Source organism: Phascolarctos cinereus, unplaced genomic scaffold (assembly GCF_003287225.1).
Source record: "Phascolarctos cinereus isolate Bilbo 61053 unplaced genomic scaffold, phaCin_HiC Scaffold_4;HRSCAF=312, whole genome shotgun sequence".
Lineage (NCBI taxonomy): Eukaryota > Metazoa > Chordata > Mammalia > Diprotodontia > Phascolarctidae > Phascolarctos > Phascolarctos cinereus.
In genome coordinates this window covers 702201995-702226693 of record NW_027555847.1, presented here as the reverse complement: position 1 = coordinate 702226693, position 24699 = coordinate 702201995, and the positions used below count along the sequence as shown (strand labels likewise).

Sequence of the window (24699 nt, the reverse complement as noted above, 5' to 3'; positions counted from 1 at the left end):
AACATGTATCAGCTGTGTGACCTTGGGCAGGTTATTTAAACTCTCCATGCTCCCAGACAATGTTCTGAGACTCTTAAGTTGAAGAATAGTGACTGGCCTGCACCAGTGGAGGGGGTTCTACCCTAGAAGTTCCCAAATAAGAGAATATATTGTTGAGTCATTCCAGTCATATGTGACTCTTTGTGACCCCATTTGAGGTTTTCTTGGGAAAGATACTGGAATGATTTGCTATTTCCTTTTCCAGCTTATTTTACAGATGAGAAAACTGAGGCAAAAAGAGTTAAGTGACTTGCCCAGGGTCACACAGCTAGTAAGTCTGTGAGACCAGATTTGAACTCATGAAGATGAGTCTTTCTGACTCCAGACCTGACACTGTAGTTGCCCAAAGAGACTATAGTTACATTTTGAAGTGCTTTGCAAACCTTAAGACACTTCATCAAACCCTCACCCCCATTTTACAGTTAAGGAAACTGAGGCCCAGAGAGGTTGGCTACGGTCACAAAAGCCATAAACCCAGGTCCTTCGCGCCACCAGATTTCACACCCACCCATCTTTGATCTTCAGTCCTTTCTTAGGACTTGTTACTTTCAGAGTGAGACAGATGAGAAAATACAAAATATATACTACATAGTGTTGGAGTGGGGAGGCGGAGAGTCATAATAATTGAGGGGATCAGAAAAGGCCTCACATAGGAGCCCTTAGAGAGCCGTAGAAAGGTGGATTGTTATTATCTCCGGTTTTATGGATCAGGTAAAGGTGCTCAACCAGCCACATGGCTGTTAAGCATCGACTAAGGTTGGAACCCCAGTCTTTCCTGGGTGTTCTTTCCTCTAGTACACCTGCACACCTCGAACTCCAAGTTTGGAGCCCCTAACCCTTCCTGTTTCCAAAACTTGGGGTCCACCAGTCAGTCAGCTGGCCTGTCTAAAGCACCTGTTATGTCCAAGGCGTGGTGCTAAGTCCTGCCCTGGAGATACAAAGATGGGTTTTGACAAACAGCCCCTGCTCTCAAACCTAGCATTAGGTTTGGAATGTCAGGCCGTGGCTCAGTCCTGGTGCTGCCTCTGACTTCCTTGGACAAGTGTCTTCACCTGCCTGGGCCTCAGTTCCTGCCACTGTAAATCGGATTAGGGGCTTGGATGAGGTAAGCTCTGAGGTCCTCTCCAGTCTAAATGCTGAGGTCCCAGGATTATCAAGAAAATGAGAGCTAGTGTGTCTTCCTGTTGAAAGATTTGTGATACCATCCCTGTGGCTAATTCTCCATGCCGAATCATGGAATCACCAAATCTGAGAGGGAAGACGCCTCAGCAGCCATCTCGTCCAGCCCAGCCCTGCTGTGACCTCTCTGACTGACCAGCCTTTTTGCCTGAAGACCTCCAGTGAGGGAGAAGCCACTGCTTCCCCAGGCACACAAACTGTCTTGCTGCTCTACTTGTAATAGCTCTTCCTCATCGTTAGGAAGGTTTTCCCAGCATCAAGGCTAAATTTTCTTCTTCTCACCACTCATCCGTGGCAGGCCAACAGAAAAAGCCCAGTCCCTAACAAATACAAGCCACATCAAAATAGGGGAATTGAATGGGGGGCGGGAGGAGGCTCCTGAAAAGGAGGCTGGAAGGCATAGGGCATGATGTGTTCCACGTGGCCCTGAGTCAGAGCCGGGGTCAAGGCAGGGAGCTCCTGGATTGAGGTGGGATTCCCCAAGAGTCCTTGTGTCCACGAGAAATGACTTGGTGTCCTTGAGGATGTGCACCCTCTTGGCTTTGCCATCACCATCACACACTGGGAACTGAAGCTCCTTGGGGGTCCCCAGGAGGAGAGGGAGCCGGCGACACCAAGCTACTGATCAATTTCTCTTCCCCGTCTCGAAACCCAAGCTCCCTCGATCAAGCCATTCTCCCGCCGTGACAGCTGAGAGCGAGTGTGTTTTAAAGCTCTGAATGGGCCATTTCGGTTTCAAGTCCAGATGCATTTTTATGTCCGCCTGGAAAAAATGTGGAGGCTCTGCTGGCAGCCAGAAGAGTTTTTAAAATTTAAAAAAAAAAAAAGTTTGCTGCACCTGTCCCTTCTAGAAATGCACAAGGAAGAAAGTGTTGCTTTAACACAGCTATCTGACTAATTTTTAAAAGAAACAGGCCTGCCATCGCCTTCTCCCTCTTGCCTCCCAAGTTTCCACCAAGAAGCACTGTGCGGTAGTGGAAAGAGCCCTGAATGCTGGGTCAGAAAAAGAGAGACCTGGGCTCTAGTCTCACATCCCACACTGATCAGCTGTGTGCGTCAGGACAAGTCACTTTATCAGTCAGTCAACAGGCATTGATTATGCTCCTACTGGGTACCCTAGTGGATAGAGCCTGGAGTAGTCAGGAAGACCCAAGTTAAATCTGGCCTTCGACATTTACTAGCGGTGTGACCCTGGGCATGTCATTTGACCTCTGTTTCCTCAACTGTAGAATGATGATTATAACAACGCCTGCCTTACAAGCTTATTGTGAGGATCAGGTGAGATAGTATGTGTGAAGGGCTTAGTACAGTGCCTGGTGTGTAGCAGATGCTGACTCTCCCTTTAGTACTAAGTTGTACCAAAAATCAAAGTCAGGTTCACTGGGCTTCTAATTTCTGGACTTCATTCTCTTCCCTTTTTAGAAAACTAGGACAGTATTTGTCCTCATTTGCCAGCCCTGCAGTGCCTCTCCTGTTCTCCATGATTTTAAAAATATCACCAAAAGTGGTTCAGTAATTATATCTGCCATTAGTTCCCCCCCAAACCCCCCAATGTTGGAGTATGCAGTTCATCTGGGTGACTTGAATACCTCTGAGGGACCTAAGTAGCCTCCTGCTGTCTTCTTTCTGAGCTGTGGGTTACCAGATCCCTACTGACCATTTTTAATCTGTTCTTTCTAGCCCAGAGGTCCTTCTCCTTCTCACAAATGGCCTAAGCAAATAAAAATTAATCAGCTCTGCCTTCTCTGTTACCAGTTATATCTTCTCACTAACCCTAAGCAGTGGCCATATCACTTCTGGGATCCTTCTTCTTCCCCTGTTTATAGCTCTACAAACAAGCAAAAACATCTGTTGTAATACTTGGCTTTCCTTCACAACCTCTGCCCATTCTGTGATTCACCATTTCTGACACTGTTTTTACATACAAACATAGCATACTTTTAGATTAATCTTCTGTTGCCTGGCTTTGCTTCCATCTGAATTGTTTGGTGAGTGTGAATGTGCGTCCGCATCATTCTCTTCTGAGAAATCACTTCTCCCCCCACCCTACTCCTTCTCATTCTTTGTTGTTTCATCCATGGAAGTTTCCTCTCCCTCCTAGATTGATTTCCCATAGAATTTTAATCCATGGGAACTCTACATAATCTTTCAAGTCTTTTCTCTAAATCTAGGGAGCATGTAAGGCTAGTCTGTGCTTTTCTCTTTTATTCTAAGCTCTTAAAATGAAGTAGTGACTTCCCTTCAAAATTACTTTTCTTTCTATCCCAGGAACCAGTTCTTCCCTTTTGGAGAGAATCGAATACAAAATCCAATCCCCCCCCTCCACACACACACACACACACACACACACACACACACACACACACACATCTTTTTTTTTTATCCTATACTTTTTAAAGGATGAAATTGTCATTAAAGCAACCAAGAAAGTATTACCTTTTCTGCTTTGGAAAGAAAGAGAACCTTCAGTCTGTGTTAGGTTAATTGAAACCCTCCCCTTCCCCTCCATCACTAATGCATCATGCCTTTGTGCCTGATCTGTGATCTGTTTCCTTGACTCCTCATCTATTTCGTCTTTCCATCCTGGTGGTCTGTAGTACACTCATAGTACTGCCTCCACTAATGTCTGTCTAAATGTTTTACCTTCCCCTAGCCTTAGTTCCCTCATTTATAAAAATGGTTTGGTAATTGTTGTACTGCTCACACTTTATACAGGGTTGCTTTGTAAACCTTCAAACACTATTGAAATGACCATTACCGCCACCACCATACCAGCCTTTGGTTGCCAGGCCATAATGCCCTGTTCACTGACAGAGATCAACAGACTGCGGTGTCCCCAGAAATCTGGCTTTTAAAAGCTCCTGTGCTTCAGGCAATGTTTTTAATGAAAAGAGCTCTAGGTCTGGAATGAGGGGACCTGTGTTCAAATCCCTGCAGTTATTTACCAGCTATGGAACTTTTGGCAAGTCATTTCCCCTCTATCAGACTCACTTTCCTCATCTTTAAAATAAAGTTAGACTAAGTGATCTCTGAGGTCCTTTATCTGTGATCTTATGGACTACTGCTTCCTCCTCATTTTATAACCTAGAATAAGTCTCTTCTCTCCTCCATGCCTACTAACTAGTGACTACCTGGACCAGTTAGAGGGTCCGCGAGTGATACTGCCCCCTGATTGCCAGTGTTCATGCCTTAAACCAGCCCACCTCTCTTCCTTCCTCCTTGCTTCCTTCCTTCCTTTCTCTATTCTTATTCACATCATAAGTTCCTTCTCAATTCCCTTCTTTGAAGTGAACCCTGTACCTAAATCTTTCGTGGGCCATTACTCAACTTTGATCACCTAGGTAAGCCTGTGGATTGCCAAGCTTTTTGAGAACTATAAGGAACCCTTTTCAACATCAAAAAAAAATAATAATAATTCATGGACTTCCTACATGGTAATAATTGTGTTATTAGTATCTGTTTATTGAGAAAATTCTTTATGACAGAAACTCCTGGGTATTCAGGAACTCAGCCCTGTCTCTTCCTCAAATGATTATGTATGTAATACATAATTCCCTGCATATTTTATACCTCCAACAGGATTTAAGTGCCCTGGCCTTTCTCTTTAGTTCTGTCTTTGTGTCGCCAAAGCTGAGTGCCTGACAAAGACGAGGCTTGGGGTTTTGGCCACCTGCAATTGGAGTGGCTAGAGAACATAGGCTTTCCATTGCAATGCTGCCTCTGACTGTTGCTTTCTTGTGTGACCTTGGCCTGCTTGATCTTCCTAGTCCTTGGTTTCTTCTACAGAATGGTTAGGGGCAGCTAGGTGGCGCAGTGGATAGAGCACCGACCCTGGATTCAGGAGGACCTGAGTTCAAATCTGGCCTCAGATATGTAACACTCATTAGCTGTGTGACCCTGAGCAAGTCACTTAACCCCATTGCCTAGCCAAAAAGAAAAAAAGAAAAGAGAAAGGAAAACTATTAGCATAAATGACCATATCAGAATGACTTGGTTAGAATAAGAAGGCCCTTCCATCTCTAGTTCTGTGATCCTAAGGGAAGTCAGGGGGTAATTCTGCCTCAGTTTCCCATATGGAAAATAGGAGGCAGTAGCCCCAATTCACTCTCAATCCCCCATGGAATTTTTAGGATAAGATGTACTTTGAGTCCCTCAGAAGGAAAATGCTGTCTAAAAATGGCAATGTCCATGTTAGAGGGGAACATTTAAGCACAGGTCATGCTCTCTCCTGCAGCCAGCAGTCTCCAGTTGCCCAGTGCAGCCGAGGTGCCCTTCCCCAGCAGAAGAAGAGCTGAGCTAATGGGGTCACCCTACATGGCTGGGATTTTAACATGGAAAATAAGGTGATTGCTTTCGAGCAGGCACCAATTACAGGCCTGGACTGTGGATATATTGACCGGTCAATCAGTCACTTGCAGTTCTCTCTGTAGGAACACAAGCAGCTAATTAAATAGATATGCCCAACTGTTCCCCAGACCCTCCTTGGAGATCCGATGTCCTGAGAGCAGGAACTCATGGCGGGCACTTTGCAGAGCTTTCAGAGGCATTGAATGGAGGTTGAAGCAGGGTGGGAAGGAGAGGAGAGTAAGTGGACAGATGATGGTTTTGGCGTAACACAGTTTTCTCCTGTTCCCTGTTACAGAGAGCTTTCAATGCCCTGTGCCACAGTACCCATTTATATGGGAGAAGACTGGTCCTGGAGTGGGCAGACACAGAAGAGACAGTCCAAGCCTTGAGACGGAAGACAGCTCAGCATTTTCATGGTAAGTCACTGGTGGTGGGACCCCCCCCCCCCGCCCTGTGCTGGTCTTCTGCTCCTACCCTTCCAGCTGGGCTGAGCTGGGTCAAGAGAGGAAAAACTCCCCAACATTGAGAGCCACCCAGAGGTGGAGAAGACTACCTTAGGAGGCCCTGAGCTTCTCCTTTCCCTGGAGGTCCTCACCCACAGTCTGGATGACCTGTGTGAGTGGGAGAGCTGGCCTTGGTGCTGCCAAGAACACAGACTGGGCTATACTGCAGGAGCACTAGATTTTCTAGATCTGGCTCTGCCCCTTACTAGCCTTCTGACTTGGATAAATCTTTCCTGTGTCTGTGAAATGGGGATCACAGTACTGATCCGGCCTCTCTCACATGGTTTTAGGAGGGGCAAGATGGCATGATGAGTACAAAAGCAGTCTACTCTGTAGACCACAAAGCACCCTATGGACAGAAGAGGTCTTTATGAGGCAGTCCTCTATGAGGATAGAGTGCAGGGTCTGGAGTCAGGAAGATATGAGTTCATATCCTGCCTGTGACACTAACTATGTGACCCTGGACAAGTCCCTTAACCTCTTTCTGCCTCAGTTTCTTCCATAAAAGGGAGGTAATAATAGCACTTACCTCCCAGGGTTATTGTGAAGGTCAAATGAGATAATAATTGTAGAAGTGTTTAGCACAGTGCCTGGCACATAGTAGGTGCTATATAAATGTTAGCTTAGATGGTGCTGTTAGCACATAGTAGGTGCTATATAAATGTTCGCTTAGATGTTGTTGATGGTGATGATGATGATGATGATGATGATGATGACGACGATGACAGTGACAGTAATGACAATGACAACAAATGAAACGGTCCCCTCCCTCAAGAAAATTCTGTTCACACACACACATACATAGACAGCACAGAGGGGTCTCTCTACTCTATGTGTCTAATGCCGTTTATCTGGGATGTATCTGTATTGGGGCCAGAAAGGGGTGGGGGTAGGGAGGGGGGAAGTAGAGATTTGTCTTATAATGATGAAATCATGAATCTTTCGAGTTGTCAAGTGCTATATCAAAGACAGATCACTGGACTTGAAGTCGGGAGACATGTATTTGAACCCTATCTCAAGCACTCACCAGCCTCATGATTTTGACTTTGGGACTTCTCTCAGCCTCAATTTCCTCATCTTTAAAATGGGGGTGATGCTATGTGCATTATCTATCTCAGCAGGGTGGCGGTGAAGGAAGAATTGTGTTACCATATAGAAGCTGTTACGGTTGTGATTCCTCACTCCTTTTGAGTGGATGCTAAGCAGCGCTGGGAAGCCTGGGCTTTTGGAGCCCTATGACACGGTTGTGATATTGGAGGGTGGGTCACATCTGCTCTGCAGAAGAGCACTGATCCCTGAGAGATCTAGAACAGAGCAGCAGAGTTAAAATTGAATAGATGACTTGACGGTCAGAAGCTGAGGTCTCACTACAGATGCTGGAGCTCAGAAGGAGTGCTGTCCTTTTATTGACAGCCACTGACAGGCTCAAATGCACTCCTTGGCAAATATTTGTGTAAGGGACTGTCCCTGGAGCAGAGGTGTGGGCTAGAGATCAATGGCCCCTTCCTGCTTCCTCTCATGGTGGTCCTCAGCACCAGCTGAGAAAAGTCCCGTCTAAGCACTTCTGGCTGGGTTTGGAGAGAAATGCCTTTCAATAAATTGAGTGCAGAAGTGGAATTGTTGCCTAAACCTGGAGGGAAAACTCCTTGGTGAGCATTTCTATGAGACTGTTTGCCACCCATAGCCTCCAAGGAGCTCAGAGACAAAGGCCTGGGCTTTGAGAGCTCAGCAGCAAGCAAAGCCCGTTTTCTCTTGTCTGGGGGAGCCCAGATGCCTCCACTCTACTCTGGCCTTTGTTCAGACCTTTAAGTAGGTGAGATGGCACTGGACTTGGAGTCAGCCTGGGTAAGCGACTGACTGTCTGAGATTAATGGGTTGGAATTGGTGACCTCTAAAGGCTCTTCTAATTCTTGTATGACCTCATGAACATGAGCAGCAACATGGTATAAGTGGAAAGAACATTAGCCTTGGACCTGGAGAACCTGGGTTCAAATCTTGGCTCTGCTCCTCAGTACTTGTGCTGACCCTGAACAAGTAACTTCATGACCTTGGTCTTAGTTTCCTCACCTGTAAAATGCAAGGTTCTTCCCCACCCCTGTGAGTCTGTGAAGGCAGTGGACTTCATTGTTAGGTGTGGGCATCCCTAGCACAGAGAGGAATATCAGGGAGCCATCTAAATGGAACCATGCTTTGCCTCCTCAAAGACCTGAAACCTTGCCCATGCAGGGATCCCTGCCACTCACCCCAATCCCGACCCTTCTGTAGCCTTGTAAATGGTCTTCAAGGGTTGAATTAGTAGGAAAATTGATCATCCCAAATAAATCACCATTAGTCCCTGGCCCCTTCCTCTGGGCAGCCTGGAAAGAAGGATCTGTCGAAGCTCACGCTGTGTCGGGAAAACCTTCTAGAAGCAAGAGTCACCTCCATATCCACCATGAGGCCCTGCCAACCATTATTACCCAGTACAGTCAGTCTGCCATGTGTCCATGCTTGTGGTCATTTCCTAGAGAAAAGTTGCCCTGGGCCATCCAGAATAGTGCAGGCTATGAAGGCAAGGGAGGTAGGAGGAGAAACAGGTCAGCTTCTGGTGGTGGAGGTACAAGGTGAGGACAGGACATCAGAGACTTTGAAGAGGAAGACTGTCCTTCTGTGGCATCTTGCCACTATCCCCTGAGCAAAGAGCACACTGCACTGGAAGGAGAAGAGCACAGGGCATCCCCAAAGAGTGAGAAGCAACCCCAGAAAGTCTTTTTGTCCTGCTGTGGGGGAAGGGGGCAGCATGTTGTGGTGGAAAGGTCATTGCACTTAGAGTTAATGGACCTGGGTTTGAATCTTGGCTCTTCCAGTTAACATCTAGGTGACCTGGAACAGGTCAGTCGCTGCACACGTCCAGGCCATAGTTACCTCATCTGAAATGTCCCTTGGAGACGACCCAGTCCAACCCCGTCCCTGACGACTGAGACATGAATCCCCCTGTACCTGTACTGAGATGAGGAATTCAGTTTAAGTCAACAAACATTTATTATGCACCAGCTGTGTGCAGGGCATTAATTCTGACTGCTGAGGATTAGGAGGTAGAGGGTAGGGGTGGACTAGACCTATGATTTCATTGATAGAGGGGATGCCCAGAGCATCACAGCCAGTGTGAGATGTAAACAAGATATGAACCTAGGTCTTCCTGACTTGGAGACCAGCTTTCAGTCCCCAGTGTCCCATTGCCTTGTTTATGCTAATGCAAGGTTGCTCTTAAGCTCAAAAGAGATTGTACAGAGCACGGTAGGTACCGTGGGTGGGATTGGCCCAATTTACAGAGAAGAGAAGGAGTCTTGGGGTTAGTGATTTGCCCTTGGCCACATAGCCACTAAGTATCCGATGGAGGATTTGAACCTGTATCTTCTTGCTCCAAATCCTGCATATCGTGCCTCAGTTTGACAGAATGACTGAACAGGGGAAGAGAAGCCCCTAAAATTGGGAGAAGAGCAGACGTCCACAGAGTACCTACACCTGCCTGAGGTTCTCAAGCTCTGGCGCCCTGCTGCAAAGAAAGATTGGACTCCTAGGGCGCTGTGGATATAGAGGCAAAAAAAAGGGGGGGGCAGATGACAGTCTTGGCCGTAAAGGAATAAAATATGAATTCTCCTCAGAGGATCCAGACAGCATGTATACTGTTAAGTAAAAACAACGTGTACACAGATTGATGCAAAATCACTTCAAGAGGAACCTTGTACCTTACCGCAGGGCAGTGGGCCCTTGTGCAGGAGGTGGTCCCACCAAGGACCACATGTGCAAAGGCCAAGAGGTGGGAGATTTTATTTTTGGACAGTTCCCCCAAAGCGTGGTCCCCTGTGCTTGAAATGCACTCTCTGCTCGTTTCCACAGCTTAGAATACCCAGCTTCCTTCAAAGAACAGCTCAGGCACCACTCCTACATAAGGCCTCTCTTCCCACCTCACACTTGTAAGGTACACGGCCCCTCTTGAAATAACGTTGCATCAATCTGTGTGCACGTTGTATTTACTCACAAGTATACTACTTGCTGCCTTGATCCTCTGAGCAGACAGCTGCTCTTCCCGCATGCTCTTCTGTCCTTTTCCTCATATCAGAAACTTGCTGGTGCCTCCTAAATCTCCTGTTGTTGCTTGATTCTGTCTTCCCCCCATTGTTCTGAGTTCTCTGGGACGCCAGCCTGGCAGATAGTGAAGGCAGATGTGATCGGTGCCCAGTGCCTGCCCTCCCTCCCTCAGCCACCAGACTCTGCCAACGAGTCACTCAGTGCTCGGATCGAGACCCCACGTCGCTGTGAGCCTCGCTTGCCTTTCTGCCTCCCCCAGCCAATGGAAATCTTGATTCATCCCATCTGGGGCCATAAGACTGTGACAAAGAAAGCAGGATCGACCCCATGTGGAATGTTGGCTCAGGAATGAAAAGGAAAGGGTTTTAATGACTTGCTAGGTCCTGACAATGAGCTTTCTGGTGGCATTCTGGCGGCATTCTGGCCTTGGAGTCGTCTTCAGGGGCTGCAGGGGTCTGGGAGGAGGGGGAGCAGGAGAAAGCCCCAGCACCAAGCAGGAGCCTTAGATCGTTGGCACTATGCAAACCTGTAGTGAGCCCTGGCAGTGAGCTAAGCCTTTGGGCAGGCTGAAGGAGGCAGACCTGCCCTGGCCTGGGAGAGGGCAGGCCAACCAAGGTATTCCAGCTGCCTGCAGAGGCTTTCAGGCAGCCCATCCTGTGTGCTGACCACCCACTGCTCAGCACATGCTCCTGGCTCTCAGGCTCACTCCCAGCGCACCCACGGTAGAGGTGGGGGAATTTCATTGCCCATGTGTCAAGGCGGCCCATTCAAAGCCAGAGCTCCTCCTTACCTTGCTATCTGTCTAGCTCCCTTAGCTTCCTCCCCAGGCTCCAAAAGGATCTGTTTTCTTCTGCTTTCCTAGGCTGCCCTATGAAAGTTCCCCCTTTTTCCTCCTTCTGCTCAGCCCAGGCTGAGTCTGATTTCATAATAGGAGTGAGGCATAGCAAACCAGAGCCCCCAGCTGCATTGGGAGGCTAGCCTCCGATACTGATGATTGGGACACGCACACATATCACACACACACACACACACACACACACACACACACACCCATCATCCCTGAATCCACCCTGTTATTTTCTCTGAAACCCCAAGCCCTCACTGGAAGGAATCTTCCTAGATCCAAGAACCAGAGATGACAGCTTGGTGCTCAGCACATAGTAAGCACTTCATACCTACTAGATCTGATTGATTGAGGCCAAGAAGGCATGCCCTAATACTGGAGCTGCCCACGATGGACCACCTGCCCCCGAGGTGGTGAGCTCCCACTCACAGGATCACGGGTGCACAGCCAGAAGGAACTTCAGGGGCCACTAGTCCAGTCCTTTTTTTTTTTTTACAGCTAAAGAAGTTCAGGGCCAGAGAGAGGTGGGGTGATTTGGCCAGCTTCACACCACTGTGAAGTGACAGCATTGGTCAAAGGGTCATGGATGTAGAGCTGGAAGGGACCCCAGAGGCCTTCATTTTACAGAAAAGGAAACCGAGGACCAATGAGATAAGTGACTTGACCAAGGTCACACAGGACATGTGGGGGAGGGGCGGGATTGGAACCCGGGCATCACCTGGCAACCAGTCCAGCCTTTTCTGCTACACCATGACATCACCCAAAAATGGTCTGGCAGAGATTGGGTGGCCACTTGTTCCGTCTTCCTGGGCCGAGTGGAAGGTTGGACTGGATTCAATTCTATTTGGCAAATATTTTTTCAGTGTCTACTGTGTGCAGAGCTGACGAGATGACTTTAAGGTCCCTTCCAGTTCTGCGAGTCGGTGGGGTTTTATTGATTGATTCTTGTAATTCTGCTTCCAAAAGGTCTCCTCCGGTAGGTGAGCCAAGCCTTTAACATTAAAATCGGGGGGCCAGGAGGGGAGATTCCCAGAGCTCTCTGAAGTCTGTGCGCACATCCCATCACTCAGAAACTGAATTTTTTCTTTTCTTTTACATAAGCTGCTTTTAGATCTCAAGAAATGTAGGGAATGTGATACTCCCCCACTTGCTAAACACACAAGTTTCTGAACATCATGGGGAGGGCCGCCTGAAAGTCATCTGCAAGGCGCCCCAAGGGGTACCTTTCCAGAAGGGCTAGTGAGACACTAAACTGAGGGGAACAGGGAGTTGTGTGGTCTTGTAGAAAGAATACAGCTGACCTGGGTTCAGTTCCTCTGCTACCTGGAGAAAACCCATACCTCTATTCTGTTTTTTCTCTCTGAGGGCCTCAGTTTCCTAACAAGGGGGAGTTGGTCCCCTTCTAGCTGTGTGATGCAGTGAGCCTGGAGTCAGGAAGACCTGAGTTCAAATCCAGCCTCAGATATTTACTAACTGTGTGACCTTGGGCAAATTTTTTCACTTCTGTTTGCCTCAGTTTCCTCATCTGTAAAATGAGGATAATGATGGCACCTACCTCCCAGGGTGGCGCAGTGCCTAGAACATAACAAGTGCCATAGAAATGTTAGCTCTTGTTACTATTAGTAGTCCAGACCAGTGTGAAGTGAGACCTTTCCTCAGATCAGCCTTCTGCATCTTCTTCATCCTCTTCGTCCCTTTCTCTCTCTGCCTTCCCCAAGGAGAGTACTTTTTCTCAAATACAACTTGGTGCCCCATTTGTGAGGAAGGAGCTTCGCCTCTGTGCTCATGGGCAGGAGGGTGAGGTGAGAGAGTATAGAAAGGGGAAAAAAAAAAAAGAAAGTGGAGAGTCTGGCCCTGGCTGTGTCCCTTTCTTCCTGAGCGTATTACAGACCAGCAGGGTCATGGCAGCCAGAAGCTTTCAGGGCCTTGGCAGGCCCCGATCCCTGCAAGTGCAGCCCAGAGAATATAATAGGGGAGAAGAAACCCAGTGTTGAAATCGTCTTGTTTTGCTGCTTTCCCCAGCCAGGGAGGCCTGAGCAAATAGGTTTTATTTGGCCATGAGCAGAACTCCACAGCTTGGAGTTTTCTCATTCGAGCCAACTAGACAGTTCCTGTACTTACCTTTTACCTCCTGAGCTGAGTGCTTCAACGAGACTTGCATGATAAGTGACCCACAGGCGGGGCAGAGAGTTGGGGTCGGGTTGGTTTCTCATCCAGAGCCAACTCAGGGCCAGGATTTCTGAAGGCAGTTCAGTTCCTAGAACCAGAGTTCCAGATTGAGACTTGGAAGGGCCCATCAGGGCCACCCCACTCCTTTTACAGATGAGGAAACTGAGGCTGAGAGGAGTTGCATAAATGACTTGGCTCTCATCAAGTCCTGTACCCTGTCTACTGCTCCACACTTCCTCCCCAGTCAGTTCAGCAGGTATTTGATAAAGACTTAACCCTGTGCCAGGCCTTGTAAGAGGGGCTACAGATACAAAGAGGGAAAGCCCATTGAAGAGCAAATTTGTCCAGGTCACCCCCAACCCCAGTAACTTGGCTCCCTATCACCTCCAAAATCTAATGTAGAATTCTCTGGTATTCAATGGCCACCACTCACGCATCCTTCCATATATACCTGACACTCCATTGCCCCTACTACTCTGTGCTCCAGTGACACCAGCTTCCTTGCCATTCCTTGGAAAAATCCTTCTGTCTCCTGACTCTGGGCATTTTCACTGGCAGCCCCCATGCCTGGACGGTTCTCCTTCACCTCTGCCTCCCGGCTTCCCTGGCTTCTTTCAAGTCCCAGATAAAATCCCACCTTCTGCAAGAAACCTTTCAACCAAAAAAAAAAAGGGGGGGGGAGGGCAGCTAGGTGGCGCAGTAGATAGAGCACCGGCCCTGGATTCAGGAGGACCTGACTTCAAATCCAGCCTCAGACACATAACACTTACTAGCTGTGTGACCCTGGGCAAGTCACTTAACCCCATTGCCTAACCAAAAAAAAAAGAAAAGAAAAAAGAAACCTTTCCAATACCCTCTAATGATGGTCTGCCCTGTCTGTATCTCATTTGCCTGTAATTGTTTGCACCTTGTTTCTCCCATCAGACCATGGGCTCCCTGAGAACAGGACCTGTCCTTTACCTTTTTTTGTATCTCCAGCATTTAGCATAGTGCTTAGCACACAGTAGGTGCTTAATAAATATTTGTTGGCCTGCTAAGGAGCAGCACCAGAGACCCTCAGTTTCGAGTGGCTCTTGAAATTAAGTAAGTCACTTAGACTCTCTGGGGCTCAGCACCATCCTCTATACAGTGAGGGGACTGGACTAAGTCACGGCTTCCTTACCTTTTTTGTGTGTTCTGACCCCCTTGGGCAGTCGGGCTGAGGGAGCCCATGGACACCTTCTCACAATCATGTTGTTAAGTGCATAAAATAAAATGCAGAAGATTATAAAAGAAACCACTTATATTGATATAAATTAGCAAAACTTTTTTAAAACAAGGAGCCAGGCTAAGAATCCCTGGGCTCCACAATTTCTTAGGTTCCTTCCAGCTCTTAATCTAGGTCTCTCAGTGCACCGAGCACCAGACATTCCCCTTCTCCTGTTCTTCCCTCTACCCTACTCCCACCCCCCTTCTAATATATCTGTTCTTGGTCCTGATCATGAGAATACCAACTTTGGGCTTAAAAACAATTGCTGGGCAAGTTCAAGCAAGCCAGTCTCCAAATTTGTTGTTTTTAAAATTCTCTTTGCTTGGCCTCTTTCAAGCTGCTTAGAATCTGGAGACCCTCTTACACTCTCACACACACACACACACACACACACACACACACACACACACACACATACATGCACATACTCTCACACATACATGTGCCTGCACACTCACATGCACACACACACACACACATATGCACACACATGCCCCATGCACACACCCCATTCCCTGGCTTCTGTTTTTCATGTTCCCATATGGTATATCTTAGCCTTGAGCTGCAGGGACTCCAGGATTAGCCAAGGTGAGGTGGCCATGGGGGGAAGAGGGGCAGAAAGGCATTATGATACCAACTGGAAATGTTTCCTAAATTCAAATCAGGGGCCATCTGTTTTATCCCTGGTATTGCTGTCTGGCCTTCAGTCATAAAACACAATAGCCTTTGAGAAACAGAGGTCAAGGATCAGAGATCAGGCAGTGTGGAGGAGTGTGGTTGTGAGCAAGAATGGATGCACCCAAAAGATGGGTTAGTCACCTGGGGGAGGGGAGGCATGAATATTCCATGTGCCCCACTGGAGTCCTTAGAAATGTCAGGAGAAATTGTGGGCAGCTCCCACCTCAGCACCCTGGGTGACACCCCTGTGGTGGACGTGAAGGGAAGACATGGCCAAGGGTCTCCCAGGCTGGGTGGATAGGGGGAGGGCGAGCCCACATGGGAGGTAAGTGTTTCTTCCCCAGATTTGGCAGGGGGTGCCAGGAGAGGGTGATGGACTGGGCCAGATGCAAATACCCTCCACGCCCACATCCACAGTCCCCTTGCCAGCACAGCTGACAAAGGCAGAACTGGAGAAAGGAAAATCAAGAAGTGGGACTTGCTTGGGTCAGGTCAGCCCCTAGAAAGGGTGCAAATGAGGAGCAGCAGGGAGGGACAGAGCTGTGCTCCAAGAGACAGCCTCCTCCCCACAGAGGTGATTAGCGTTCGTGAGAGGTGCTTGAGACGCTGGCATGCTCGGGTGTCAACCTCAGATCTCTCTCTCTGTCTCCATCGCATCTGCACCCCCCCATCCCACTCCTTCTCCCTTCCCATCCCCCTGCCCCTCTGCCTCATTGAGTAGTGTTTGGAAATATTTCCGAGTGATTCAGTAATATCCTGCACACACTCCTGCTCTCCCGGGAGTTTCTGTCCGTGCAGGGAAGGTACTTGCTCCCAATCCCACTAAATTACTATTGACTTGTGTTCTCTGCGCTCCACAAACATTTCACTCAGCCATCACCGGCAGGGCCAGCAATCCCCTGCTAGGGGGAACGTGGGAAGCCAGCTGCGCGGGGCCATTTTTCCTACCCTTCCCCATCGATCAAAGAATTAAAGTGGCAGACGGAGAGTTTCAGACTGACTTAGGATAAAGGGAATGAGTTGGGATTGGAGGAAGCCTCAGGGGCTTGGAGACAGGGGGTGAGGAGGAAAGATAGGGAAGAGTGAAACTTCCCTGTGGGGTGGGAAAGCAGGGTTAGGGAGGAACTGTTTTCTCTGTGACTGAGACAGGCTAGCAAAACACTGCCTCCCCCAGCCCCATATGGACACACACACACACACACACACACACACACACACACACACACACGGTGATTTTCTGGGCGGTTTAATCCTTCAAGTCAAACCAAGTTTTGAGGGGTTTATTTTAGAAAGAGTAGGGGACATTGGAGCTACTTTAATATCTCCAGCTGTTTTTTTTTTCTTTTTTCTAAGAGATGCTCCAGTTCCCCCACTCTTTGCTTTATGTTTTTCCTCCTCCAACAGCCAAACCCTCCTTGTAGATGTTGCTTGGCCTCCACCTTCTATGGACTTATTTTTTTCCTTCAATCACCCATGTCATCTTCACCACTAGGCACCCCTACCCCCACCTCCCATCATAATGTCCTGTTAGATCATTTCTAACCAAAGCCAGCCCTTGTAGTTCACTGGCCCTAGAGTCAGAGGACCTGGGTTCAAATCCCATCACTGACACTTGTCACTTCTGTGACCTTGAGCCTTAGTTTGCTCATCTGTAAAATGGCTGTAATTATATTACTGACATGACAGGATTGTTGTGAGCATGAGGAGAGGCAGCGTGTCTAAAGCAGAGTGAGAATCTGGAAGCCGCATCATGTAAATAGGATTACAAGATCTTCACTCAGAAGTCCAGTCTGACTCCTTCATTTTACAGCTGAGGAAATGGAACCAAGGCAGAGGTTAAGTGATTTGTGCATAGTCAGATAGATAGTAAAGGTCAGAGGTAGAATCTGAACCCGGATCCACTTCCTTCAAAGCCAGTGGTCTTTCCATTGGCATCGAAAACTCAAGCCACTATCATGCCTCCTCTGTTCTCATCTGCAGAACAAGAAGTGAAGTGACTTCTGGGGCCAGGGGATTCTCTTCTAAAACCCCGGCCCCAGGACCTGCAGGCTGGGAGCTGAAGGTAGGACCATGGAGTCTACAAGGCTGGAGTTCATATCCTCCGTCAGACACTAGCTCCAAGTCTTTGGGAAAGTCACTAAACCTTAGCTTGCCTCAGTTACCTCATCTGTAAAATGGAGCTGGTAATAATACTCATACTACTTCAAGAGGGAGATCTGAGGAAAAGGTATGGCAACCTGTAATGTAATCAAGCCTGATTATTAGACATGCCTGGATTCTTTTTTTTTTCTTTAAAGCAATGCTTTCACTGTATTAAGCACTAGGGATACAAAGAAGCACAGGATGTAGAGTCAGAAAGACCTGAGCTGAATCCTGCCTCAGACACTCCCTAGGGGTGTGGCCTAGGCCAATTCACTTAGCCTCTCAACCTCAGTTTCCCAGTCTGTAAAATGGGAATAAAAGTAGCACCTCTCCCCCTGCTCCAGGTTTCTTTGAAGACCGAATGATGTAACATGTCATGTGCTTTGCACACTATATAAATGCTAGTTGTCAGTATTATTATTATTATTATTATTCTTTGAGAGTGAGGGTAACAAGTGTTGTTAGATACAAGTCCCTGCAACAATGATGAGTAGGCCACAGGGGAGTAGATAGGTATAACCCATCTAGGATCAATGGCAGAGCAGATTTCATCATGCTCTCAGAACTTGGTGTGGAGTGGGGGGGAGGTTGGAAGCTAAACTGGCCTGTTGGAAAGGCTGCCGACATTATAACCTGGGGGTCAGGAAATGAAGCATGTCTGGGGCCTGCCTGAAACAACAGCCTAGGCAGGACAGTCACCAGTCTAGACAAGTGGCCCCAACACAGAAGTCCCAAGGGTGAAGGGGGTTAAAACTTGCCTGCCGAGGTGGCATCTGGGTCCTCCGTGAAGAGGCCCAGGATGATCATAAGCCCTCCACATCAGAAAGGCCTCCCAACAATCTCAAAGACAAGGAAAGTGAAAACTCCAAGAGGAAGGTACCATGGGGGATTCAGCTAGCCTTGTCTTTGTCTCTACATCCCTAGAAGAAAGCATTCCTTGTCCTCTCTGAGCTGGGCTGGAGTTCTTAAACCTTGCTGGCAAGGTCGGTGTGGCCAAGGGGGAGAGCACTGACCTTGATGTCACGACATGTGTTCAGATCTTAGATGTGCCTCTGTGTGTGTGAGAGAGAGACAGAGAGAGAGAGAGGGAGGGAAAAAGGGGGAGGGAGGAACAGAGACAAGGAGAGAGAATGTGCATGTGTGTCTGTGTGAGTGTGAGACAGAGAGAGTGCGACAGATGAGACATTCACTTCCCTTCTTGAGCCTCAGTGCCATTCTCAGTAAAATGAGAGGACTGGACCAGCCCGTCTCCGAAGGCCCTCTCAGCTCTAGCTCTGGGATCCTGTGGGCTCCAGGCTCAGGGCTCTACCCACTGCCCGACCTACCCCTCCTTGTTCCCTTAGAAGGCCTGTTTTCAGGTCAGATCCTGGTTCTGACAGGTGACCCTACAGCAGGGACCCCCTGCCAGTCACCTGGGTCCCCTCTCCGGTCTCCCCTCCTGCTCCCACTCGCCTGTCTCGGGCCCCAGTAACAAACCAGCATCGGGAGAAATCTTGGCGTCCTTCTCCCCACGTAGCCCCCTGTTTTCCCACCTTCCCCGCCCCCCCCCAGTTCCTTCCTCTGCCCGCCTTCCTCCGCATGCAGACAGCGGCAGTGTTGGGGACATGGGGGGAGAAGCGACATCCTGGCATTCTGTCAAGGAATTAATTGAAAAATAAAATCATTAGATGGGAACTCCAGAATTGCAAAATGGTGCGTGGGGGGAAGGGGAAAAGGAGGGGGGCACGAGGAGGCCGGGCGAGCTTTTTGTCAAGTTAATTTCTTGTGTATTGACGTTTGCTGACATTCACTTGTTGTTTATCTTCCAATGCAGCTGTAGCGCTCAAAGAGAATGTACAGCTCACAGTGTTTGTTTATTTTACACCTTTCTCCGGGTTCTGCATTATGTTTGTTTGGTGAAAACCCAGTGAGGCTTTTGATGTCTGGGAAGTGGGATTTCAGCAGCTGTTCCCTGGAAGCAGGGTGTGCTTCTCGCCGAGGCAAGCAAGCCAAAAGGAAGGGGAGGGAGGAAGGGGGATGCTGGGACTGGTGGGCACCCTCCCTTCCTCCCTCATCACCCGCCTTGGGGAAGGCTGAGCCCTTCCTGGCAGCGAGACGAATCTTGGCCGGGCACTCTACCTGGAGTCAGAGGGCCTGGGTTCACGTCCTACCTGAGTGACCTTAGGCAAGTCCTTTCTATATTCTGAGCCTCAGTTTCCTCATCTGTAAAGTGAGGGAGGTGGGCTGGATTTGGTCTGGAAGCTAGGCCATAGAATCCGACCTCACATTTGGAGTCAGATCATTAACTGTGATGTCACACATGTTTCTCAGCCCCCACAAGAGCTTCACCTTCCTCGTCCATCTAATAGAGAATTCAGCTAGCTGAGGGGTGGCTAACACCCCTTGCAGGTCTGAACCCTGTGCTCTGTTGAGGGTTTGCTCTAGCAGGGGCTCGTGCATCAAGAGGTTGGTGGCAGCACTTGCTGCAAAGACAGCGGCTTCTAGGGTGCCAGTTGGAGGCGAGTTCCCTGAGGGCAGGCCTCCCTCAGAACACTATCAGGTGCTTAATAAACGTGTGCTGATTGGCTGAGGGACCTCTTAAGATCCCTCCCAGCTCCAAATCTGTGATCTCAGACAACTGCCTTCAGGTCTCCTGGGGCCACTATGCCAAGAGTCCTTGCCTGCAAGCCTCAAAATCCAGATTCTCCTCCTGGCTTTGCTATTAGCTGTGTGAAAGCCTTGAACGAGGGTATTTCCTCTCGGAAACTCAGTTTTCCTCATCTGAAAAATGGAGGAATTGGACTGAAGGGTCCCTATTCTAAAGTTCTGTGGCATGCCCTGTGACCGAGGGTTATTTTAACTCCTCTACCCCTCAGTTTCCTGATCTGTAAATGGGGAGAATAGCCTATTCCTCTCTAAAAATAAGTGAACCAGGTCAGACAGACTGAGGCATCTTGCTCTCTTTGGAGAAAGGTGATGTGAAGATTCCTGATTCAGTTCTTATATGTTATGGGACAGGGTCTGTGGCCCCAAGAATTGTACCTTAGACACCTAGTGAGGTCCCTTGGGCCCACAGGGAAGCATTTTCAGTGTAACAGCCTCCCCCCACCCCATTTATTTCACAAAGTGGACTTTTATTTCTGCATAGCCACAATGTCCTCTTCTGTTCCTTCTCCCCACTCCTCCCCTAGGAGCTATCTTCTGTAGCAAAGAATTTTTGTTTAAAGATAGAAGAGGGGGTGGGGTAGAAATCCACAAAACCAAATAGTACATAGAAAAAAATCTGATGCTAATCCACTGGAGTGGATTCCCCACTCCCTGCAAAGGCGTTTTCTTATACCTCTTTCTTGGGGCCAAGTTTCTGCTCTGTCATTTGGCAACATTCATTTTCAGTTACTTCATGGTTTTTCTTTCCATTTATACTGTCACATTTATTGTTTATGCTGTTCTGCTTCATACCACTCGTTGCATCAGTTCGTGTAGTCTTTTCATGATTCTCTTCAATTCAGTCAATCAATCAGTAAATATTTATTTAGCATCTTCTATGTGTCAGGCACTGTGCTAAGCATTGGGGACATAAAAAGAGGCAAAAAACAGTCCCTGCCCTTAAGGAGCTTACAATCTAACAGGGGAGACATGAAAACAAATATGTACCAACAAACTCTATACAGGAAAAATAGGAAATAATCAACATTTATTAAGCACCTACTGTGTGCCAGGCACTGTGCTAACCACTAGGGATGCCTAAAGAGACAAAAGACAGTCCCAGCCTCAAGGAGCTTACAATCTAATGGGAGAGATAACATCCAGACACATATGTACAAAGCTCTACACAGGATAAATACAGAATAATTAACAGAGGGAAGGCACTGGAATTCATCATGTTCATGTAGAACGGTAATACTCATAGAGCACAGCAATATTCCATCACATTCATGAACCACAACATGTTTTTCCATCCCCGGTCAGTGGTTATCTACTTTGTTGGAAGTTCCTTGCTTCCACAAAAAGTGCTGCTGTAAATATTTTGGTGCATGTTGTCAGTGACCACCTTGGGTCATTAGGTCAAAGGGTATGGACATTTTAGCCACTTTATTTGTATAAATCCAGATCGCTTTCCAAAATAGTTGTATTGAGGGCAGCTAGGTGGTGCAGTAGATAGGACTCCGGCCTTGGAGTCAGGAGGACCTGAGTTCAAATCCAGACTGAGGCACTTGACACTTACTAGCTGTATGACCCTGGAGAAGTCACTTAACCCCAATTGCCTCACCAAAAAAAGCACACAAAAAAAAAAGATATTGAATTTGGGGCAGCTAGGTGGCGCAATGGATAGAGCACCAGCCCTGAAGTCAGGAGGACCTGAGTCCAAATCCGGCCTCAGACCAAACACTTGACACTAGCTGTGTGACCCTGGGCAAGTCATTTAATCCCAATTGCCCCCCCCAAAAAAATTAGTTGTATCAATTCACAACTCCACTAACAGCACACTAGTTTATCTGCCTTTCCACAGCTCCTGCAATGCTAGTTACTCCCATCTTTTTTTATCTTTACCAGTTTACTGAGTGTAAAGCATAACCCCCTGGTTGTTTGTTTTGCATTTCTCTTATTATTAATGATTTTATTCTTTTATATGATCGTTAATAATTTGTAATTCTTTTGAGAATTGTGTGTTCATAATCTTTGAAACATGCAAGGACCCTTACGCATTCACATTCAGCTCCCTTGTTTTGCAAATGGGTGACTGAGACTCAGAGAGGTTAAATAACTTGCCCAAGGCCAGAGAGGGAGTTAGTGGAAGTGACAGGATCTGAACCCAGATCCTTTAATTTCATTTCCAGCACTGTTTCCCATTACATGCTACATTCTCGTTTCTTATGCTTCCTTTACCTCCTCCTTTGACCTTGCTTCCCCATAGGTTCCCTTCACACAGCCACCCCCTACCTTCCCAGTCTTCTTATACCTTAACACACCCTCTCCACACACACACACACACACACACACACACACACACACACACACACACCCCTATGTATTCTTCAATCCAGTGCCACCTGCCTCCTGGCTTCGCTTGAATAAGACTCTGTCTCAGCTCTGGGCATTTTTGGAAAGTTCTCTCTCCTCATCTCTGCCTCCTGGCTTCTTTCAAGTCCCAGCTAAAATCTCACCTTCCTGCCAGAAGGCTTTCCCACCTCATCTTCATTCTAGTGCCTCCCCTCTTAATGATTTCCTCTTTATCCTGTACAGAGTTTGTTTGTGATTAGCTGTTTCTGTGTTATCTCCCCCATTAGACTGTAAGCTTCTTGAGGACCAGGACTGTTTTTTACCTTTCTTTGTATTCTCCACATTTAGCACAGTGCCTGGCACAAAGTAGTTGCTTATTGATCCTGGCCTCCTTCATAGCCCTGTGACCTTGCCAAGTCATCTAAGCTTCAAAGCCTTGATTTTCTACCATGTGAAATAAGAAAGGTGGTCTGCACCATTGGGCTGTGGGGCCATTGTGAAGACAGATCATCCCTACAGATCTCCCAGGCATGTGGAAGTGAGAATTGTTACTGCTGCTCTTATGCTACCCCTTCTTCCATGCCCAGCTCCAGGCTTCCTGCTCTCAGTCCTCAACCTTGAGAATATTCAAATTTTGGAAAAGTGGACTTTAGTGCCAAGGATAAATTAGCCATTGGTCATTTGTGCTGATGCCAGAGTTCTCCTGTTTTCACCTCCAAAGAGTAGACTGGAAGCAAGAAGCTTGAGGTTACAAATCTATGTCAGGACACCTTTCTGTAGTCAGCTTCCCTTGTACATCTAAAACATGGTTCATTTTACAAAAAAAAAAATTCCACTCACATTGATTTCCCAGGTGTATTTCTGAAACATAGCTCATCCTAATTTACTGAGATGCAACGTGGATACCATAGGGATACTAAACTCCAGGCCTCCAGAGTAGCCAGGAGCCCTGGTTTTTAGCAAGTTGTTGGTTTTGGTTTGTTTTTTTCCCTTTCCCCTTTGACCAACAGTGTGACATGGAAAACTTCAGTGCTACCCTGAATGTGGCAGCTTTGTGAATAGACAGATGCCCTCATGCCTCAGTGGCTGAAGAGTGAACAGCCAAGACTTGCACATGGCTTCCGTGGGATTCTGCATGGCACGGCTTGGTGCAGTGGCAAGATGGGTTGCCATGTTTGTAGCCAGCGGATCTGGGTTCTAAGGGCCCTCCCGGCTCAGACATTCTTGTTCTAAGGTTCCCCCCAACTACCTCTGACATTCCTTGTTCTAAGGCACCTCCCAACTCTGACATTCCCTGCTCTAAGGTCCCTCCTGGCTCTGACATTCCCTGTTCTAAGGCCTCTCCCAGCTCTTACATTCCCTAAGGGTCCTCTCAGCCCTGACATTCCCTGTTCTAAAGTCTCTCCCAGCTCTCCCAGACCCAGGCCTCTGTCCACTGTCACCGTGATGGGGATTAGGCTAGATGATGTGTGAGGCTCTCCTGGCTGTAAATTCTGTGATCCTCTCCAGGGGCATATGTGGCCTCATACTATTCGTCTGCTAAAGGGAGTGTCTGTCCGCACTGAGGGAAGGCTGAGATCAGGTGGCCAATCTGTCTTGAGCACCAGTGCCTAAAGAGAAGTATATGAGAAGTGAGCCCCCAGCCCTGTCCTCTAGAAGGTCGCCCAGGCTAAGGAAATAAGAGACCAAAACGTTGTTTGGCCGGCTGGACGGCAGGGGTACATCATTGCGTGATGAGGCAGTGTTCCACAAGGGATTTTGTTGGGATGGATGGGTGAAGGAATGAATGGGAGAGGAGGAGAAAGGGAGGGTGGGATCCCTGGGTGCTGCAGGCAGTCCTCCAGGATGGCTTGCAGCCCCATTCACAGGCTTAGAGTCAGGAGGGGCCTTGGAGGCCAGCTCGTCCAAGCCCCACATTTTGCAGAGGAGGGAGGGGTCATGTTCAAGGTCACACTGGTGGTCAGTCACAGATCTAGGGTTCAGACCGACATCCACTGGGCCCTGAGGGGTGCATAGCACTTGCATAGAGAGAGCATTTGCTGTCTTTTTGTGGAATGAGTATTGGACTTGGAGTGTCAGGACCTAGGTTTGAATTCTGCCTTGTGCCCCTTACTACCAGTTTGGCCTTGGCCAAGTTGCTTCCCCTTGTGGGCCACAGTTTCCTTGTCTGTTCAATGAGACGGTTTATAGGAGGACGGGAGCCTAGATTTAGAGCCATGAGGGCCCTTGGGAGACGGTGAATCCTTCATTTTGTGACTTGTCAGGGTCACACAGTAAGTATCTGAGGCAGGAATTAAACTCACATCTTCCTGACTTCTAGCTCCAACGCAGTCCTCTGCACCATGCTCTGGGTGGGACCAGATGCCTTCTGAGATCCCTTTCAGGTCTAAATCCACAATCCCAAAGGGACTTTCCAGGGGTGCATAGAAGTAAAAATCCTTCCATGGTAGTATTGCCCACTCTCCTCCCTCCCCTGTCCTTCGTTCCCCTCCTCAATC

At 48.0% G+C, this 24699-nt stretch overlaps 1 protein-coding gene across 5 annotated transcripts in view; it reads left to right on the top strand.

Annotated features, from left to right (window-relative positions):
- The window catches only part of RBM19 (RNA binding motif protein 19), a 192420-nt gene that overhangs the window by 131471 nt on the left and 36250 nt on the right, over nucleotides 1-24699 (top strand). For all 5 annotated transcript variants that reach the window (XM_020978046.2, XM_020978043.2, XM_020978045.2 and 2 more), the window contains one exon: nucleotides 5861-5981. In XM_020978046.2, the coding sequence (XP_020833705.1) occupies nucleotides 5861-5981 (121 nt within the window). The remainder of the gene's footprint in view (nucleotides 1-5860; nucleotides 5982-24699) is intronic.